Below are 22452 nucleotides of genomic sequence, written 5' to 3'. Positions count from 1 at the left end.
AAATCCAAACCCATTTATCAACCCTGAAACGCCGCCGGCTTGGCTGGGCCCGAGCTCACCTAAGATGGACTGATGCAAAGTGGAAAGGTGTTCTGTGGTCTGACGAGTCCACATTTCAAATCATATTTGGAAACAGAGGACGTGGTGTCCTCCGAAACAAAGAAGAAAATAACCATTCAAATTTTTATAGGCGCAAAGTACAAAAGGCAGCATCTGTGATGGTATGGGGGTGTATTAGTGCCCAAGGCATGGGTAACTTACACATCTGTGAAGGCACCATTAATGCTGAAAGGTCCACACAGGTTTTGGAGCAACATATGCTGTCATCCAAGCAACGTTATCATGGACGCCCCTGCTTATTTCAGCAAGACAAGTGTTACAACCATGTGGCTTTGTAAAAAAAGAGTGCGGGTAATTTCCTGGCCCGCTTGCAGTCCAGATCTGTCTCCCATCGAAAATGTGTGGCGCATTATGAAGCGTAAAATACGACAACGGAGACCCCGGACTGTTGAACGACTGAAGCTCTACATAAATAAAGAATGGGAAAGAATTCCACTTTAAAAGCTTCAACAATTAGTTTCCTCGGTTCCCAAACGTTTATTGAGTGTTGTTAAAAGAAAAGGTGATGTAACACAGTGGTGAACTTGTCCTTTCCCAACTACTTTGGCACATGTTGCAGCCATGAAATTCTAAAGTTTATGAGTTTGAATATCAAATATCTTGTCTTTGTAGTGCATTCAATTGAATATAGGTTGAAAGGGATTTACAAATCATTGTATTCCTTTTATATTTACATCTAACAACATTTCCCAACTCATATAGAAACAGGGTTTTTATGTTTTTTACAATTATTTTAGTTTTGACAGTACCACGGCCGATGCGGGTTTGTCGGTTTATAAATGAGCCCAAAAATAGCCCGTTTTATACACTCGTGACAAATTGAGGCGATTCAATGCACAGCAGTCCACAAGTGTGTTTCTGTATAGTATTTTTCAAGCCGTGGTCATGTGGCGACATTAAATGATTGTATTTTGAGAGGTATTTATTGAAGTCGGGCTAAGTAAGAAAAATGTACGGCCCGCCACTGGGTTTCATTAATATTAAAACTTACAAACTTATAGCAACAAAACACAATGTATGCTGCTATGTTGTTCAACCCATTGGTACTGTTCAATACAGTGTGTGAGGTGTGTGCTCTATTGACCTTTGGAGGTCACATACCGTGCAGGGGCCGTCCCGACCATGTTGATGTTTAAATCCAAACACTGGCAATCCGAGGAGGAGCGAAAGGGGGAGGTTAGCATGTTCTTGAGTCGTGGTCAGATGGCAAAGTGCTTTGCTGGTGAAGGTGTGCTTAAGGCTTCAAATATGTTAAGGAGATCTTTTCTGCAGTACCTCCCCTTGTTGTGTGTCGTCAGCGGGAGCTTCGGGAGAAAATGGGAGGAACTCTGATCCACATGGTGGTACTATAAAACTCACCGGTAATTTGCAGGCTTCATTAAAACATCTCCTCATCCCTGCATCCTTCCCTTTGGACACTTTGGTACCAGAGCGTGCCATCAAGCCAAACATCTGAAGTGGTTCAGTAACAATTAAATAGGTATGTGCATTCTTTGTTTCTAAGACTTGACAGCCCGTTGTGTCCAGAAGTTGATGGAAATTTAACTTTCTGCAGACATGAGGATACTTGGCCAGATAGTTTTTTGGCTTTCTCTGGGCGAAATCTACTCTGGGATTACAAAAGTGAAATCCAGCAAGAAATCTACGCATCCCAAGCAAGCAGGCAACACCGTCCAGCCTTCCCCCGCGGCTCATCTCTCTGCTGGAAGCATATCAAACAACAGAGCTGCTGCAGGAGCTCGAGCCAAACAACCCACGGAGGAAATGAGGCTGCACTTTCTCAAGAACGCACATGTTACATGTAACGACGGAACAATAGCTGGGTAAGAGTACTTCAGACGGTGCATGGAGATTTGATATGACCGCGTGTTAAGGACGATTTGTGGTTCTGCAGGTTTTACCTAAAAGAGAACAGAGGAAGCCGCAGATGGTTGTTATTTCTGGAAGGTGAGTATTTTAAAAAAACACTCTGGTTCATTTAGTCCCCTAGAGGTCAGCTTGTTTGGGCATTGACACCCCCATTGGAATTTAGATAGGGATGTCATCCTATGTTTTTCTCCTTTTTTGGTTGCTGCCGGTCTCATTTAGAACGGAACCACGCATAGAAGTGTATTCTTTGAAATGTGTGCTAATGGTAATAGTTCATGAAGTAAGCCTGATATAGAAACACTTTTTTCAAACTTGTTTGAGCCCAGGCTGCAAGGTGCATTGCCCTCTGACTCGCATTCATCACGCAGCACTCTATGATGGAGTTGCATGTGCCGGATGCTTAATATTAGTCTCTCCTATTTTTAGGGGGCTGGTGCTGCTACAGCAAAGAGACCTGTGATTCCAGGTACCAAAATATCCCTCGACTGATGAGCTCATCAGGTTGGCCCCTGACAAAAAGTGGTAGGACTATTCTTATTGGTCATTGTGTTCCATAATGTTCCCGTTTGCAAAATTCTATAACAGACGTTCTCAAATGGGGGTACGCGTATCCCTGAGGGTACTATAAGGTATGCCAAGGGTTACGTGAGATTTTTTTTAAATGTTCTAAAAATAGCAACAATTCAAAAATTGTTTATAAATATATTTATTGCACAAAACTTCAACAAAATATGAATGTAAGTTCATAAACTGTGAAAAGAAATGCAACAATGCAATATTCAGTGTTGACAGCTAGATTTTTTTTTGTGGACATGTTCCATAAATATTGATGTTAAAGATTTCTCTTTTTGTGAAGAAATGTATAGAACTAAGTTCATGAATCCAGATGGATCTCTGTTACAATCCCCAAAGAGGGCACTTTAAGTTGATGATTATTTCTATGTGTAGAAATCTTTATTTATAATTGAATCACTTGTTTATTTTTCAACAAGTTTTTAATTATTTGTATATCTTTTTTTCCAAATAGTTCAAGAAAGACCACTACAAATGAGCAATATTTTGCACTGCTATACAATTTAATAAATCAGAAACTGATGACATAGTGCTGTATTTTACTTCCTTATCTCTTTTTTTCAACCAAAAATGCTTTGCTCTGATTAGAGGGTACTTGAATTAAAAAAAATGTTCGAAGGGGGTACATCACTGCAAAAAGGTTGAGAACCTTTGTTCTACAGTATTTAATATCTCATTGCTTATTTCACAGGGAGCGGAATACTGTCATCTCAAGTGGCAGAGAATCCTTACTGGCATAATTCAAACATTGTGTAAGTCTCTCTATTTTCTGGTAACTGTGGGTGAGAAAGTATGGGGTTGATTGTCATACGTTTTTTTTCTAGTGCAGGAGTGTCAAACGCGTTTTTATTGAGGGCCGCGTCACAATCATGGCTGCCCTCAAACGGCCATGTTTAAGTTGAACAGTTTAACAGTGACGTTATAAGAATTACTGCTGTCAAATAATTATGGGCCAGATTTAGTAAAATCCCAATACTTTGCGCTAAACAGCGTGTACAATCTATAAAATAGCGTGTACTATTAGTGGGCTTGATACCTGTGATCTACTAAGACCACGTGTGTAATAGAGTAAGTAAGTACATTTTATTTATAAAGTGCTTTTCACAGATAAAATCACAAAGCACTGAACGGAATATAGGTGGAGTAAAACAACAATTCAATTAAAACAACAGGAGCAACATCATACAAAATATACAAAATGGGTTAAATTGATAGTTAAAAGATGCATTAACTAAAACCTTTACTAAAAAGAGAAGTTTTCAAATGTTTCTTAAAAGTTTCAACACAGTCAAGATCACGGAGGGACTGGTGCAAATTGTTCCAGAGTTTCAGAGCTATAGCCTGGAATGCCAGGTCTCAACAGGTTTTAAAATGAGTTTTGGGGATCTTTAGAAGACCCTGAAGAGTAGGGGCAATGCAAGTCAGTGATGTACTGAGAGGCCCCACCATGCAATGCACAGAATGTTAGGACTAAAATTTTAAACTCAATGCGGAATTTAACTGGAAGTCAATGGAGACTGTATAAAACGGGGGCGATATGGGCTGTTTTGGGTGCACCAGTTAAGAGTTTGGCAGCTGCATTTTGTACAGTCTGAAGTGTCTTTAGCATTGACTTGTTGAAAAGAGTGAAAAGAGAATTGCAATAGTCAATACAAGACGAAACGAACGTGTAAATGATCATTTCGAGATCCAATGCTGACAACAAATTTCTCACTTTAGAAATATTTTAAACAGTTTTTAGTCAGTTGACGGCAGTGACCCTCCAAAGACATTGACTGATCCAACACAACCACAAGGTGTCTGAGTATGCTTTTAACAGATGCACCCAGAGCACCAAGGGAGTTCTTGATCAGGGGGATATTTTTATCGGGAGCAATTATCAGAGTTCCCGTTTTGTTAGAATTCATCTGGAGGAAATTTGAGGACAACCAGTTTTTAATACAGGATACTCACTCCAAGAACTCAGATAAAAAGTGAAACTCTGAATCATTGAAGGAGCATAACAGTTGAATATCATCTGCATAGAAATAATGAGAATTTACTTCTAAAAATGTGGTGTAGACGCACTATTTAAATGAAGATTTTGCTTGTACTAGAGGTGACAAAGCCACAGAGACACTCTTTTACTGCACATTCATGTTATCATGCTCATTTCGCTATTTTTTCCAGCAAGCAGGATACATCTATAACTTTTTATGGCCATTTTAGAAGCAGTTGTGCAGTGCATCCCCCCCCCCCCCTCCCTTTTTTTTAACCACTGAAGGCACTTGGGCTTCACTAATGTGCTCAAAACGCAAAAAATTTATACTTGAAGAATTTTTAATCATATAGGATATACAGTACAGGCCAAAGGTTTGGACACACATTCTCATTCAATGTGTTTTCTTTATTTCCATTACTATTTACATTGTAGATTGTCACTGAAGGCATCAAAACTATGAATGAAGACATGTGGAGTTATGTACTTAACAAAAAAAGGTGAAATAACTGAAAACATGGTTTGTATTCAAGTTTCTTCAAAATAGCAACTTGTTAACTTGTTATTTTTGACAGCCCTAATAAGAATACAAAAATATAATAGCCTATGTATATCTAAGCTTGGATGCTCAGATAATATTTAGGTTTGGAATATATGCAAATTAATGCATATGTCTGTCATAATTGAACGAACAAATACATTTAGTCGGAGAATGCTTTATTGACGCACATTATTTCTGGCTTTCAGTGGGCCTCACACAATGATGAGTTTGACACATGTACTCTAGTGTGAATTGCCCAATAATCAGAAATATTCAGATAAAAAATTATTGTGACAACCAACCCCCGAGTGAATGACAACCATGCCCGTGATGGGGTTGGTTATCACAACTGTATCAGTCTCTTCTATAGTTTATTACCTTTTTGTTACAATGACTTGGAAAATTAGTAAGGTAGACTTAGTTCAAGCTTTAATTGATTGTATAAGAATTATTTTTGTTTTTACTGAGCCACGCCACCCCATATATATATATATATATATATATATATATATATCTATATATATATATATATAGATATATATATATATATATATATATATATATATATGTCTTGATTGGATTATCCAGAGAATAGTGCTCGATACCGTGGTAGAGCGCAATATGTAGGTGTGGGAAAAAAAATCACAAGACTACTTCATCTCTACAGATCTGTTTCATGAGGGGTTCCCTCAATCATCAGGAGATTTATATATATATATACAGTTGGGCAAAAAAGTATTTAGTCACCCACCGATTGTGCAAGTGCTCCCACTGAAAATGATGACAGAGGTCTGTAATTTTCATCATAGGTACACTTCAACTGTGAGAGACAGAATGTGGGAAAAAAAATCCAGGAACTCATATTGTAGGAATTTTAAAGAATTTATTTCTAAATTATGGTGGAAAATAAGTATTTGGTCACTTCAAACAAGGAAGATCTCTGCCTCTCACAGACCTGTAACTTCTTCTTTAAGAAGCTCTTCTGTCCTCCACTCGTTACCTGTATTAATGGCACTTGTTTGAACTCATTTTCTGTATAAAAGACACCTGTCCACAGCCTCAAACAGTCAGACTCCAAACTCCACTATAAGCCAAGACCAAAGAGCTGTCGAAGGACACCAGGAAAATTATTGTAGACCTGCACTAGACTGGGAAGAGTGAATCTACAATAGGCAAGCAGCCTGGTGTGAAAAATCAACTTTGGGAGCAATTATCAGAAAATGAAAGACATACAAGACCACTGATAAGCTCCCTCGATTTGGGGCTTCACGCAAGATCTCATAACGTGGGGACAAAATGATCATGAGAACGGTGAGCAAAAATCCCAGAACCACATGGGGGGACCTGGTGAATGACCCGCAGAGAGCTGGGACCAAAGTAACAAAAGTTACCATCAGTAACACACTACGCCGACAGGGAATCAAATCCTGCAGTGCCAGACGTGTCCCCCTGCTTAAGCCAGTGTATGTCCAGGCCCGTCTGAAGTTTTGCCAGAGAGCACATGGATGATACAGCAGAAGATTGGGAGAATTTCCTGTGGTCAGATGAAACCAAAATAGAACTTTTTGGTATAAACTCATGTTTGGAGGAAGAAGAATACTGAGTTGCAACCCAAGAACACCACACCTACTGTGTGAAGCATGGGGGTGGAAACATCATGCTTTGGGGCTGTTTGTCTGCTAAGGGGACAGGACGACTGATCCGTGTTAAGGAAAGAATGAATGGGGCCATGTATCGTGATATTTTGAGCCAAAACCTCCTTCCATCGGTGAGAGCTTTGAATGCTTGACCAAATACTTATTTTCCACCATAATTTGAAAATAAATTATTTAAAATTCCTACAATGTGAATTCCTGGATTTTTTTTTTCACATTCCGTCTCTCACAGTTGAAGTGTGCCTATGATGAAAATTTGAAAATTACAGACCTCTGTCATCATTTTAAGTGGGAAAACTTGCACAATATATATATATATACATACACAAGCCTGTTTCGCAGGTTTCCCTGCTCTTCAGGGAAAAATCCCCTGAAGAGCAGGGAAGTCTGCGAAACAGGCTTGTTTGGATTAAATAGCCTCTGTGACTCTGTGTTTTTTACTGACCTAACGTATATGCCGCTGTACCCCGGTATTGAGCACTGTAAAACAGATAAACCACAGAAACCTTGACTATAAATATATATATATATATATATATATATATATACATATATATATATATATATATATATTTATATATATATATATATATATATATGTATATATTTCTTGCGCACTAATTGACTGAAAGAGCGCCCGCTTAACGACGCGATGATGTCACGTTGTCGATGGGAAAATGCTTTTTTAGACAATAGGATTTGCCTGAGAGGCTGGGAGACACCGAGAGTAACAAGCGGTAGAAAATGGATTAGAATGGACAGATTTTTTTTTAAATAACAATAAAAATATAATACTAATTATAGTTTTTTTTAACCTTGGGACTGCCCACCGGCCAGATTTTGGATCCCTGCTGTACACCATCACCATCAGTGTTTTTTCTATATTTTCATGGATTAATGTTTGCCGTGTAAACATTTTTTTAACGCTCTCTGCTGGCGTTGTTTTTATGCCCCTTGAAAATGTCTACTTCTATTAGACTTATATGTTTTGTGTGTCTTTGGAGTATAGTCAAATAAATGCCAGCGCCATGCCTTCTTGACACAAGCACTAACATGTCCTTATTTGTAGATTCATCCCATATTGCTCCAGTGATGTGTGGAGTGGGACCGGGCCTGTCCCGGCCCCAGCTCCAAAACCACGACAGGGGAAGGAAAAAGAACGAGGTAGAAACGCAAACACAAGTACGTGTCTGACAAAAACTAACATTTAGTAGGGTTATCACTGTAGCATGTTCAAACCTCATCTACATTGTGTTTGTCATCAGCTGAGTATGCTTTCATGGGATCGCTCATTATTCGTGAGGTCATCAAAGACCTCGTCCCCAAAGGAATCAAGCAGGCCAAGGTTGTCATGCTCTCTGGTACAAGGTAAGCACATATTACTAAGCTGTGATAAGTAGCTGCATCTATATCTGGATCTTTGAACATTGAACATCATTTGAAACATTTTTTTCTTGAGGATCAATAAAGTTTGTCTAAGTTTAAGTCTGATTCCCAGGCCTCTTCTAACCTTCACAATCCCCTCAGTCATCCTGACACTGTAAACCAGGGGTTTCAAACATGCGGCCCGCGAGAAGTTATTTTGCGGCCCGCACCATAATATGAAAATCTAATGTTGGTGCGGCCCACAAGTTTTGTACGAATGGTGAGTTGCAGCGTTATGCTTTCCAAATATCAGTGACCATCATGTGATAATCATTCCCCTATTAACAATGTTAAGGGAGCACCATAGAGGCACAGCCTTTGGCGTCCTCTACAAACTGTACGAACTACGTGCCAGCCCAGCTACATGTTGTATTTAGCTCTTGTATACGCATTAAGCGACTGCAAGACATACTTGGTCAACAGCCACACAGGTCACACTGAGGGTGGCCGTATAAACAACTTCATCACTGTTACAAAAATGCGGCACACTGTGAACCCACACCAAACAAGAATGCCAAACACATTTTGGCAGAACAGCCGCACCGTAACACAACATAAACACAACAGAAAAAATACCCAGAATCCCATGCAGGGTTGGAGGGGCCGGGGTGTATATTGTAGCCCGGAAGAGTTAGGGCTGCATTAGATTCTGGGAATTTGTTCTGTTGTTTTTATGTTGTGTTACGGTGCAGATGTTCTCCCAGAATGTGTTTGTCAATCTTGTTTGGTGTGGGTTCACAGTGTGGCGCATATTTGTAACAGTGATAAACTTATTTTTACGGCCACCCTCAGTGTGACCTGTGTAGCTGTTTATCAAGTATGTCTGGCAGTCACTTCCGTGAGTCTGTAGACACCTCATACGATAAGTGACTGGGCCGGCACACTGATTGTATGGTGGAAAAGCGGACGAGACGTCAGGCTAAAGACGATGCTAAAGGTAGTGCCATCATGGCGCGCCCTTTATATTGTTGCCCGGTGAAAATATAGAGAATGATTGCCCAGGGAGATTGTCGGGAGGGGCACTGTTAATCGGGTGTGTCACGGAAAGATCGCGGGAGTTGGCAAGTATGTTGCTTGGGCGGGAAAGTTATTCAAAGAAGGTGAATTCATTAAAAAGTGCATGTTAGATTTTTTTAAGGAATCTTTTCTCGCGGCCCAGCCTCACCCAGTTTCTGCATCCAGTGGCCCCCAGGTAAATTGAGTTTGAGACCCCTGCTGTAAACGGAACAATGGTTTACATTATTATTTTTATTTCTGCATTTTAAATGTCATTTAATGTGAGTGACTTAGTTAATTTATGTGTAGGTAGATCTCACTTACACAATAAAACTTGACTTACATCACTGTTCAGTATAGGTACTCAGTCTCAGCGACAGGTGAACATTGCACTGGAAAACAATAACAAATTGGTATACCTTGTTAATGTGCAATGCTCACCTTCAGGACTAGTAGGCCACCTACTCAGTGGCCTAGTGGTTGGAGTGTCCGTTGTGAGTTCAAACCCTGGTCGAGTCATACTAAAGACTATAAAAATGGGACCCATTACCTCCCTACTTGGCACTCAGCATCAAGGGTTGGAATTGGGGGTTTTATTACCAAAAGTGATCTCCGGGCGTAGCCACTGCTGCTGCTCACTGCTCCCCTCACCTCCCAGGGGTGATCAAGGGTGATGGGTCAAATGCAGAGAATAATTTTGCCACATCTAGTGTGTGTGTGACAATCATTGGTACTTTACTTTAACTTTAGTTTGAATTAAAACTCCCTTTTGTCTAAGATTTATGATAAGGGGGTCCCCGTGCCATCGCTCCATCAGTAGAACATCACTTTAAAAGCAACACACTTGCATGGCTCATTGTCATCCTGCTGCAGTGCTGGGGGTACAGGGGTCCTGCTGAACATTGAGCGAGTGGCCAGTCAGCTGGAGCAGCTTGGTGCAGAGGCACAGGTCCGGGGCCTTGTGGATTCCGGATGGTTTCTTGAAAGTAAACAGCAAAGGTCACCTAACTGCCCCGAGACAGTTACCTGTTCCCCTGAAGATGCTATCAAGGTCGGCCTGAGGTAAAGACATATCTGTGTGTCAGCCTGGCAGTATTGGAACAATACTGTGTTGTATGATATTAATAATTAAATGACATTAGTTTGTATGTGTTTTCTCAGATTGTGGAACGGTGTGGTGCCTGAAAGATGTCGGCGCCTTTATAAGAAAGGCGAGGAGTGGCAGTGCTTTTTTGGACACAGACTGTATTCAACCTTGACCTGTAAGTGGCCAATTGAAATCTCAGTTTCAATAGCAGGTGTTAATTTATTTATTTATTTTTAAATCATTTTATTACTTAATAATATATATATATATATATATATATATATATATATATGTATATATATATATATATATATATATATATATATATATACCGGTAATTATTATATAATTTCCCTATTGTGGGATGAATAAAAATCTATATCCATCCATCAATTTTGACTGTTTGAACAGTAACACTGTTTGAATATAGGAAAATAAAACACTGTACTTTAACCAAGTGATTATTTTACATATCACTAGATCAGTGGTTCTCAAATGGGGGTACGCATACCCCTGGGGGTACTTGAAGGTATGCCAAGGGGTACGTGAGATTTTTTTAGAATATTCTAAAAATGGCAACAATTCAAAAAATATATTTATTGAATAACACTTCAACAAAATATGAATGTAAGTTCATAAACTGAAAAAAAAAATACAACAATGCAATATTCTGTGTTAACAGCTAGATTTTTTTGTGGACATGTTCCATAAATGTTGATGTTAAAGATTTCTTTTTTTGTGAAGAAATGTTTAGAATTAAGTTCATGAATCCAGATGGATTTCTATTACAATCCCCAAAGGAGGGCACTTTATGTTGATGATTACTTTTATGTGTAGAAATCTTTATTTATAACTGAATCACTTGTTTTTGGTTACTTTTATATCTTTTTTTCCAAATAGTTCAAGAAAGACCACTACAAATGAGCAATATTTTGCACTGTTATACAATTTAATAAATCAGAAACTGATGACACAGTGCTGTATTTTACTTCTTTATCTCTTTTTTTCAACCATAAATGCTTTGCTCTGATTAGGGGGTACTTGAATTAAAACAATTTTCACAGGGGGTACATCACTGAAAAACGGTATAGAACCACTGCACTGGATGGTACACGTGCCAAAGTTTGAGAATCATTGATTTAGATTGTGCTTCAATATAGCCCAGAATAGGTGGTACATATTTTATTTGTGTACTGCATGTCAACAACATGACAAAACGCCATAGGTTGGACCATATGATACTATAGCGATGGTGACAACTTATACATAAACAAAGTCCTCATTTAAATAGGTAGGTCTGCACCACTTTTGCACTTGTAGTTCGCACAATTTTGTAGTTTGTAGTCAGGCTGTTGTAGCACGTTTTATTTGGATCCTAAGCTTCGTGGGTGGTTTAGAGTTTATGGATTCAAACAGTTAGAATGTTAGCATAAACAATGTTTTCTCTGTCGCTCTGCAGCGCCCCTGTTTGTTGTGCAGTGGCTGTTTGACGAGGAACAGCTGAGGGTGGAGAACATCTATATGGGAGGCCAGCACATGAGTGAGGAACAGTGGCAATATATGCAAAACTTGGGCAGGGAACTGATGAACTCCCTGAGAGATGTCACGTAAGTTCCCGCCGCAATATACAGTGCATCTGGAAAGTATTCTTGGTGCTTCACTTTGTCCACATTCGGTTATGTTACGGCCTTTTCCAATATGAAATAAGTTCATAATGACAATGTCAAAACATTTTTTGAACTTTTTAGAAATGTATGAACAATTTTAAATATCTAACAAATCACATGTTCCCAAGTATTGGAGTCCACCTGTTATAAATTCAGTTGATTGGACATGATTTGTAAAGGCATACACCTGTCTATATTTAAGGTCTCACACCTGACAGTGCATGGCAGAGCACAAACTAACCGTGATGTCGAAGGAATCATGTCCAATCAATTTAATTTACCACAGGTGGACTCCATTTAAGCCAAACCTGGGCAAATTAAGGCCTGTTAAGCTTCATGAGATCCACAATGCGTCTACTTGGCCCATACTTGCCAACCCTCCCGGATTTTCCGGGAGACTCACGAAATTTAGCGCCTCTCCCGAAAACCTCCGGGACAAATTTTCTCCCGAAAATCTCCCGAAATTCAGGCGAAGCTGGTGGCCACGCCTCCTCCAGCTCAATGCGGACCTGAGTGATGTGTACAAAGAGAATGCCTGCCCAATGACGTTATAACCGTAGAATGATCGAGGGCGAGTTCTTGGTTTCTTATGTGGGTTTATTGTTAGGCAGTTTCATTATCGTCCTCCCAGTGCGGTAAAACAAAACACAACAACAGCTGTCCGAATTCGTCTACCTAAAACAGTTCGTCTGCCAAACAGCAATGTGTTGTGACACTCTTAAACAGGAAAATACTGCCATCTAGTGTACATGCATATGGTTAGAAAAACAAGATTGAATATTCAACCCTCAATTCAACAATGAGTAGATGAGTGTTATGTGTGTGTAAATGTGTAAATAAAGGAACCCTGAAATGTAAGTATTTCTTTTTATATATATATATATATATATATATATATATATATATATATATATATATATGTATAAAATGATAAATGGGTTGTACTTGTATAGCGCTTTTCTACCTTCAAGGTACTCAAAGCGCTTTGACACTACTTCCACATTTACCCATTCACACACACATTCACACACTGATGGAGGGAGCTGCCATGCAAGGCGCCAACCAGCACCCATCAGGAGCAAGGGTGAAGTGTCTTGCTCAGGACACAACGGACGTGATGAGGTTGGTACTAGGTGGGAATTGAACCAGGGACGCTCGGGTTGCGCACGGCCACTCTCCCATATATATATATATATATATATATATATATATATATATATATATATATATAATATACTCCTCACCTTTAAACCACGCCCCCGACCACACCCCACCCCCTACCTCCCGAAATCGGAGGTCTCAAGGTTGGCAAGTATGACTTGGCCACATTTGGACAAATATATGTGTCTGCATAAAACATTCATTTAAGTTGTTTACCATGTAAGCCCAAATCAAAACTGTCCTCGAGTTGCACAAGAAAAGCTGCCAGAAATGTATGCAGACGTGAGGAAGATCATAGCAGCACAATTAATTTACGTGACTTACTTGGCGCTGACTAGAACCGTACGTGGGTAACAGTCCATTACATCGTCGACTAGGAATTAAAAAGTGCCTGCCTGGAAATTTATTTTTTTTCTCCGAGTTTGATGCATTTTGTATTATTTGCACAGCTATGTTATTTATGTCACGTAGAAAGAATGTTTTTCTATTTTATTTATGTTAAATAATTATGTGCTATTTAAACAGCTTATTTTCTGCGCTGTTAACTTAATACCCATCTTGACTAATTAGGTTAATAAAAGTGCCACTGACTGTTTACAGTACAGTTGTCATTCACTTCAAATTCACTGAATCGCGTTTAAAAATAAATATCTTTATATGTATACTTTCACCGGAAAATATATCGAATATATATCGAGTATCGAGTTTAATTTAAAATATATTGATATATACTTTTTTCGTCCATATCACCTAGTTACTATGGTAATCTAAATCACAGTAGCTCAGATGAGGCACCAAGCAGTGTGGGTGGGGAGCGTTTGCACAGAGTTTTTCCAGAGCGGCAAGCCTGAAATGTGGGTGTCAGAGACATTTACAACAAGGTTCTGAAGCTTAGTGATATATCAGATTGAAAGTGGGATTTTTTTACCCTTCCCGTTCATATTTCGCTGTGTTTGTTGCATTTTGCTTGATTGTAAAATGTGTCAATCGAAAGGGTGTGTAACATTCATATGTTGTCAATATTCAGTGTTTTATCGTTCAAAGTTAATATTGTAAATCCCGCATTCTTTATTTTCATGTACATACTGGGTGTCTCATTCAGTAAAAAAATAAATTAAATTCCATTCCGTTTTTTAAGGCGGTATGTCATTATGTTTTTAGGATTCAATCACTTATTATTGTGTGGTTTTGTATTAGTGTTCCTAAAAATAGATATACCGGCCCCCACACACATTTTTTTTTCTAAATTTGGCTGCCCAAGGCAAAATAATTACCCAGGTCTGATTGAAGCTGTAGGAACATCTCAGGGATGAGCAGTTGAGGATGGTTGGCAAAGGCTGTGAAAGCCTATGTTCAGGTGATTTCTTAACTTTTTATTTGTAATAAATTTGTAAAAAGCTTAAAACAATTTTTTTTTCACATTGTCATTGTGCGCTATCGTGTGTAGAATTGTGAGAATAAAAAAAAATGTTAATTATATTCTGGAATACGCATGTAACTTGACAGTCCATCCATTTTCTACTGCTTGTCCCTCACAATATGTGGAAAAAGTGAAGCACTGTGGATGCTTTTCAGATGCACTGTATGTTCATAATAATGTATTTTGTCAAAGGGAATTGCAATAACTGAGCTTGTGTGTGATTCTTTAGAGCGGTATTCGCCCCTTCCTGCCTCTCCCATACAGTGATTACCAAAAGGTATGATTAAATACTTGATTCCTGATGATGATGATACATTTAATACATTTGAAGCCCTATTTACCTCAATTTCTCTGTTGATGGTTTAGTTAGTGCACTGGTGTCAAACTCAAGGACCGCCATTTAATTTTATTCGACCCTCGAAAGCCTGGAAATAATTTATATCAATAAAGTACTGTAACTTTTCTTACTAAATGTATTCTTTCTTTCTATTTTTCGAAGAAAAGAAAAAATACTCAAATTATGTTAACTTAAATATTGTCTAATTATCCAAAAATGTATTATACAACATTCAAACCATTTTTAAAAATAGAAATAAATACTAATAATAATGATTTCAAAACAATTTATCCATCAAATTGTGCAATGTAAAAGTAGCAATAGATTTCATGGTAAAATTGTGAACTTTACTGTTGTTTATACAGCATTTTTATAAAAAATAAAATAAAATTAAAAAAAAATCAGTTTGTCTTTTTACTGTAATAAACTGTGGTGTACAGTTGTTGATTTGAGATAAAAAAAAAATAGCAGCTCAGGTGCCAAAATTGTACTGTAAAATTGCTGTTGTTGTTTTTTTTTACAGTGAAAAAAAACAATGTAAATTTTACAGTAAAATTCTGGAACTAAGCTGCTTTTTTTTTTTAACCATAAAAAGAACAGTACTGTTTTTCCATTTATAGTGATATACTCTAAATTTGGAGGTGAAATTATTGCAACTTAACATATTTTTTTTTTTACATTTTTGTTAAAAAAAAAAAAAAAAAAAAGCTAATCAAATGCATTAAAAAGTGGTGTAATAATAGTATTCACTGTTAGAAACGGCCTTCTGGGGCCAAACATAACTGCGACGTGGCCCTCAGTGAAAACGACTTTGACACCTTTGAGTTAGTGGTTAGCATAGTTCAGTGCTTCTCAATTATTTTCTGCTCGGCCCCTCTCAGAAGAAGAACATATGTATTATTCTAATTATCATGGTTCGTACGGGTGCTTAAAAACCTTGAAAATGCCTGGATGTTAATGTTGTGTTTTCAAGGTCTAAAAAAATGCTTGAATTTTGGGTGAAGTGCTTGGAAATGCTTAGAAATGTTCATCATATTTCTCGGCAGTCTGACCCGAAAGGCTGATCATAAAATAAAATAAAAAAAACTGTCCATGCCAGGAGCTTGTCGTTTGAATGAAAATTGGATGGAAAATGACAAATACAAACTTTGGATAAAACGTGTAGCCTGCTGCAAAGTATGCAAAAAGGAAATCCAACATGGTTCAATGTATTTTTTGCTCCATTATCTCAGTTGAAGCAAACAAGTCCTTTTGGTTAATTGCAATAAAATGTTTACACTATTGGAAGTTTTTGTAGTGTGAAGGTCATGTAATGCGTCATTTGTAACCTTTTTTGAAACTTAGAGCTGAGTTAATATGAATGATATTGCAGTTTTTACACAACGTGGTTGTATGCATTTCTTGCATTATTGTCTTTTTGTTAATTTCTTATCATAGCCACAATTATAAGGCTAGATATGTTTAATGGAAGGTGACTGAGGTGTTGTGAAACAAACAAAATATTTTCCTTTAATTTATTATCCTTATATTAATTAATGTGGAACAGTTTTGTTAATAAATGAGTGGAATTTACACTTTGGGGTGCGTGTATTTATATCACATTATATATACAGTTTCCAAGCACAAATTCGGTGTGAATCAATCTCTGCTGTACGATGTCATTGAGTGCTGTAAGTAAGAAAAAGAACAACAAATTTGAAAAACAACACAAATGGAGACACGTTTACAAACACCAATGACATTGAATAGTCACACTGCTTCATTTTCTATGCCCCTTTCAGTTAATGATAACTGCTGGTTCAATGTTAGGCTTAGGTTTTAGCAGATTTTCTGTATTTTTCTTGCAGACAGCATTTGGTGAGCTCAAACAACAAGGCTATGGATTGATTCACACTGTTTTTTTGCCTTAAATGCCAATCGAGCTCCCCTGTGCTGGGCAGTATGGATGTACACTTTAATAGATAGATAGATAGATAGATAGATAGTACTTTATTGATTCCTTCAGGAGAGTTCCTTCAGGAAAATTCAAATTCCAGCAGCAGTGTACAGAGTTGAGATCAATTTTAAAAAAAAAAGTAAAAAGTAAATAATGGGGGTTTAAAAGGAAACAAAATAGAGAAATATTACAAAAAGAATAAAAACAATGGGAATAACAATATAACAGTAAAATAAGAATTTAACAAGACAAAGTAGGCAGTAGTGACCATGTTATGAAAATACATGTAATACAACAAGCTACATATTTAATTAAAGATAATTGCCATCATATATTGTGTAGTTATATTTATATGGTAATTATTATTCTGTGACTGTAAATTGTTTGTCTGTTTTCTCACTGATGCTTTTATTTTATTTATTTTTTTTGTCTGTATTATAATGATATGCTTTTACTTGTAATTGTATTGAATTGTGGACCCCAGGAAAACTAGTGGGTTGTTGTGGCAATCAGCTAATGGGGATCCTTAATAAAAATATAAATAAATCAAATCATATTACAGAGAAAAATGTTCAATTGTTAGTATGAGCATAAACTTTTATATAACAGGCTACATATCTTTTTCAACTTGAATGTAAAAATACACATAAATATTAAAAAAATAAGATTTACCTTAAGATTACATATAAAACTGTTAGATTGTTAGTATGGACATAGACTTTTATATAACAAGCTACATATTTAATGAAAGATAATTACTGTAATTTTACATGCATTTGAAAGTAATTTAAGAAAACAGAAAATGCAATGTATGATTAATTTGGTATTTAAAAAAAATACAAAAAATACTGGCATATTACTTAAAATAACAAGCGGATTGTTTATTTACAGATAATGTACGCAATTCTACAGTTTTATACACTATTTTTTTAAAAATTTAAAAATTTTAGTACAAATTTAGAGTTATTTAGCATAAAAATAGGATTTTTTATTTACAGTGGAAAAACTGGAAAATTGATCTTGAAAGTCCTTAAAAAGTGCTTGAATTTGTCCATGAAAAAGGTGTACGAACTCGGAATTATTTTGGAAAATACTTCAAATATAATAGTCATTCCTCACTCATTTCTTTATTAACTTCCACTTTTGTTCTACTTGTTGTTCTCTTAGCAACTGGATGACTTTCCAAGTAAAAGGCACTTCTCTTCCGCGGGCCCTGCACTGCTGGGACAGGAGCCTGGAAGCCACTCGCAACAACAGAACGCCGTCCAAAGGCTGTCCGTTCCACCTGGTGGACAGCTGCCAGTGGCCTCAGTGTAACCCCACCTGCCCGGCCTTGGTGAACGAGGCCACCCAGCAGAAGCTCACCCTGCTGCAGATGCTGGCAGCCATGGGACTCGACCTGCAGAAGCTGGGCTTGAATCCTCAAGGGGACGTACATTTCATGGCCAGCGTGGTCAGCGATGGGGGCTAACGATAACAGCAGAGAAGAGAGGCGGAAGATTTGTCGAGGCAGGTGATTTGTTTTGATGGAACCATTGAAAATAGTCGAGAAAACTATCTGGTTGCTCCATTATGCTGGTCTGTCTGTGTCTAAGTGCTTTGGTGGACATTAAAGGCCATATCTTTAGCTTTCAAGCTTTTGAAGTTGTACAGGGTAAGTGTTTTCGAGTTTCTATATCGCAATAACAACACACTTTAATCTTCATTGCACATTGAACAGAGTGTGGTGGAAATGACTAGCACTTTTATTTACAGAGGCTCCTGCAAAACTTCAGCTCATCATGTCAACATTTTTCTTTTTTTAATTTTGGCATTCATATTTATTTACATGGTTTCCACTTTGTCATTTGGTAATGTAGTCAGGGATTTTCACCCATCTGCTACGATTTGATTAATTTGATTTCATTTTATTTCTCATCTATGTTCTGCTGATGCTACACTCGACACATTCAAGCCAACACACTGACTTGACGGATTCATTTTTTTGCGACTTGCCTTTATTTATACACATATTTTACTGCATGTAATTCTATGAGTATGATGAGCAATTGATTTTCCCTGTGGGCAAACAAGAGAATATCTTGTTTCATTTGGTGTACTGTATATCATGAAGGTATTATGATTCAGTCAAATAATACTTACAACATAAAATATACATAATAATAATGGTGTTTGTTTGTTTATTTTTCCAATCAAATGTCAGTGATTTATCAAATGATTAATCAAGCATTTGTGGTCATACTTTGGTCTCAGTTTTCTGTGCTTTATACATTTTGTTGGATTCTCTTTTCCAAACACTTGGTATAAAACAAGAATGTCCAAAGTGCTGCCGGGGGCCACTTTCAACCTGCTGCTAATTATTTAACAGCCCACTGCACGTCATAGATATACGATTTAAAAACAAAATAAACGTGCAAAACCCGAAACCAATGAAGTTGTATTATCTGTAAAAAACAGAATACAAGGATTTGCAAATCCTTTTCAACTTATTTTCAATTGAATACACATTGAGGACAAGATATCTAATGTTGGCACTGAGAAACTTATTTTATTTTTGCAAATAATCATTAACTTAGAATTCAATGGCATCCCACATTGCACAGGGGAATTTTTACCACTGTGTTACATGGCCTTTCCTTTTAACAACACTCCGTAAACATTTGGGAACTGAGGAGACCAATTTTTTAAGTTTTTCAGGGGGAATTATTTCCCATTCTTGCTTGATGTACAGCTTAAGTTGTTCAACAGTCGGGGGTCTCCGTTGTGGTATTTTAGGCTTCATAATGCGCGACACATTTTCAATTGTAGACAGGTCTGTACAACAGGCAGGCCAGTCTAGTACCCGCTCTCTTTTGCCACAAAGCCACCCTGTTGTAACACAGGGCTCTGCATTGTCTTGTTGAAATAAGCAGGGGCATCCATGATAACGTTGCTTGGATAGCAACATACGTTGCTCCAAAACCTGTATGTACCTTTCAGTATTAACGGTGCCTTCACAGATGTGTAAGTTACCCATGCCTTGGGTACACCCCCATATCATCACAGATGCAGGCTTTTGAACTTTGCGCCCTATTACAATTTGGATGGTTATTTTCCTTTTTGTTCTGGAGGACACAACGTCCACAGTTTGCATAAACAATTGTAAATGTGGACTCGTCAGACCACAGAACACTTTTCCACTTTGCATCAGTCTATCTTAGATGAGCTCGAGCCCAGCAAAGCCAGCGGTGTTTCTGGGTGTTGTTGATAAATGGCTTTGGCTTTGCATAGTAGAGTTTAAACTTGTATTTCTGAAGTGTTACTGAGCCCATGTGGGGATATCCTTTACACCAGTGGTCCCCAAACTACGGCCCGCCAGCGTTCTAGATCTGGCACGCGGGAAGTCCCGAGGTATATATATATATATATATATACACATATATATATATATATATATATATGTATATATATATATATATATATATATATATATATATATATATATATATATATTCCAAAGACATGCACCTGGAGATAGGTTGATTGGCAACACTAAATTGGCCCTAGTGTGTGAATGTGAGTGTGAATGTTGTCTGTCTATCTGTGTTGGCCCTGCGATGAGGTGGCGACTTGTCCAGGGTGTACCCCGCCTTCCGCCCGATTGTAGCTGAGATAGGCGCCAGCGCACCCCGCGAGCCCAAAAGGGAATAAGCGGTAGAAAATGGATGGATATATATATATATATGTATATATATATATATATATATATATATATATATATATATATATATATATATATATGAAATATTTTTCATCTATTTAATTTTCTTTTTTTTTTAACTCTGTCCTTTCTAATCCATTTTCTACCACTTGTTGCTTGTTACGCTCAGAGTCTCAGAGTCTCCTAGCCGCTCAGGCAAATCACATTGTCAAAAATGCATTTTCCAATCGATGACGTGATATATATGTATATATATATATATATATATATATATGTATATATATATATATATATATATATATATATATATATATATATATATATATATATGTATATATATATATATATATATATATATATATATATATATATATATTTTACAGCCCGGCCCCCGGCCAAATTATTTTAACCCAATGCGGCCCCCGGGTCAAAAAGTTTGGGGACCCCTGCTTTACACACTGGTCTCGCTTTTTGATGCAGTACCGTCTAAGAGATGGAAGGTCCATAATATCATCTCTTACGTGCAGTGATTTCTCCAGATTCTCTAAACTTTTTGATGATATTACTGACCGTAGATGGTGAAATCCCTAAATTCCTTGCAATAGCTCATTGGGAAATGTTGTTCAATTGGACAATTTGCTCACGCATCAATTCACAAAGTGGTAACCCTCAACCGATCCTTGTTTGTGAAGGACTGAGCATTTCATGGAAGCTGCTTTTATACCCAATCATGCACCCATCTGTTCCCAATTAGCCTGTACACCTGTGGGATGTTTTAAATAAGTGTTTGATGAGCATTCCTCAACTTTGCCCATCTTTTTTGCCACTTTTTGAAGCATGTTGGAGGGATCAAATTTTAAATGATCTAATATTTGCAAAAAATAACCGAGTTTTCCAGTTCGAACTTTAAGTATCTTGTCTTTGCAGTCCATCCATCCATCCATCCATCATCTTCCGCTTATCCGAGGTCGGGTCGCGGGGGCAGCAGCCTAAGCAGGGAAGCCCAGACTTCCCTATCTCCGGCCACTTCGTCTAGCTCTTCCCGGGGGATCCCGAGGCGTTCCCAGGCCAGCCGGGAGACATAGTCTTCCCAACGTGTCCTGGGTCTTCCCCGTGGCCTCCTACCAGCTGGACGTGCCCTAAACACATCCCTAGGGAGGCGTTCGGGTGGCATCCTGACCAGATGCCCGAACCACTTCATCTGGCTCCTCTCGATGTGGAGGAGCAGCGGCTTTACGTTGAGCTCCTCCCGGATGGCAGAGCTTCTCACCCTATCTCTAAGGGAGAGCCCCGCCACACGGCGGAGGAAACTCATTTCGGCCGCTTGTACCCGTGATCTTATCCTTTCGGTCATGACCCAAAGCTCATGACCATAGGTGAGGATGCAGTCCATTCAGTTGAATATAGGTTGAAAAGGATTTGCAAATCATTATATTTTGTTTTTATTTACGATTTACAGAACCTGTCAACTTCACTGGTTTTGGGTTTTGTAAAACAACAAGCAGGTTAAATGTATCGAGAAAAAATAGCAATCTTGACTGTTTTGCTTTCTTTCTGTTTTGTGTTTGCTCAAAACATAATAAATAATCTAAATCATTGTTAGGAACTATTGATCTGTTCAAGGCTCCAATTACTTCAAATCAAATATTCCAATTTAAAATATTTGTGGGGGGGCGGGAAATTGCTTTTTGTGTGTTTGCCATACAAAAAAATATTTTTTTGGACACAAGTGGCATAAAACAAACAAACCAGAAAACCCATTAAAAAAAATAATAGAAGCTTGACGGATGGATCTGAAGTAGATCTCGAGACTTATGTGTTGAAATTTAAAAACACACTTTGATGCGTCTTTTGGATCCGAAATCATTTTAGTCTGATTTTTTTTCCCGAAAGTGTCATTGCATAGAAAATAATAATGAATCAATGGAGTTATGAATTATTTACCTATTTAGGGCTCCAATTATTTTACATTAAATATTGGACTTTC

The 22452-nt window shown here is 37.7% G+C and overlaps 1 protein-coding gene across 2 annotated transcripts; it reads left to right on the top strand.

The window, feature by feature from the left end:
* The first annotated feature begins 1426 nt into the window (after positions 1-1426).
* On the top strand, positions 1427-19018 carry notum2 (notum pectinacetylesterase 2). 2 transcript variants are annotated; one of them, XM_061880995.1, is made up of 12 exons: positions 1427-1600; positions 1676-1943; positions 2015-2067; positions 2416-2511; positions 3254-3314; positions 7806-7918; positions 8002-8104; positions 10031-10219; positions 10319-10419; positions 11704-11851; positions 14722-14769; positions 17933-19016. In XM_061880995.1, exons 2-12 carry the CDS (start codon positions 1678-1680, stop codon positions 18234-18236), a joined length of 1482 nt encoding a protein of 493 aa, XP_061736979.1. In that variant the 5' UTR covers positions 1427-1600; positions 1676-1677; the 3' UTR covers positions 18237-19016. The 2 variants fall into 2 exon arrangements, with proteins under 2 accessions (XP_061736979.1, XP_061736980.1); XM_061880996.1 differs by lacking the exon at positions 1427-1600 and having other exon boundaries at positions 1615-1943; positions 17933-19018.
* The last annotated feature ends 3434 nt before the right edge of the window (positions 19019-22452 follow it).

The sequence above is a fragment of the Nerophis ophidion genome, linkage group LG20 (assembly GCF_033978795.1).
Source record: "Nerophis ophidion isolate RoL-2023_Sa linkage group LG20, RoL_Noph_v1.0, whole genome shotgun sequence".
Classification (NCBI taxonomy): domain Eukaryota; kingdom Metazoa; phylum Chordata; class Actinopteri; order Syngnathiformes; family Syngnathidae; genus Nerophis; species Nerophis ophidion.
Note: the sequence above shows the minus strand (reverse complement) of the source record. Positions and strands in the feature narration are given on the sequence as shown.

Excerpts from the sequence above, each read along its gene's own strand:
- notum2 (XM_061880996.1), top strand. The coding sequence starts at position 1,678 with ATGAGGATACTTGGCCAGATAGTTTTTTGGCTTTCTCTGGGCGAAATC. Across the intron at positions 1,944-2,014 it reads AACGACGGAACAATAGCTGG|GTTTTACCTAAAAGAGAACA; the intron begins GTAAGAGTACTT and ends GTGGTTCTGCAG. Across the intron at positions 2,512-3,253 it reads TTGGCCCCTGACAAAAAGTG|GGAGCGGAATACTGTCATCT; the intron begins GTAGGACTATTC and ends CTTATTTCACAG.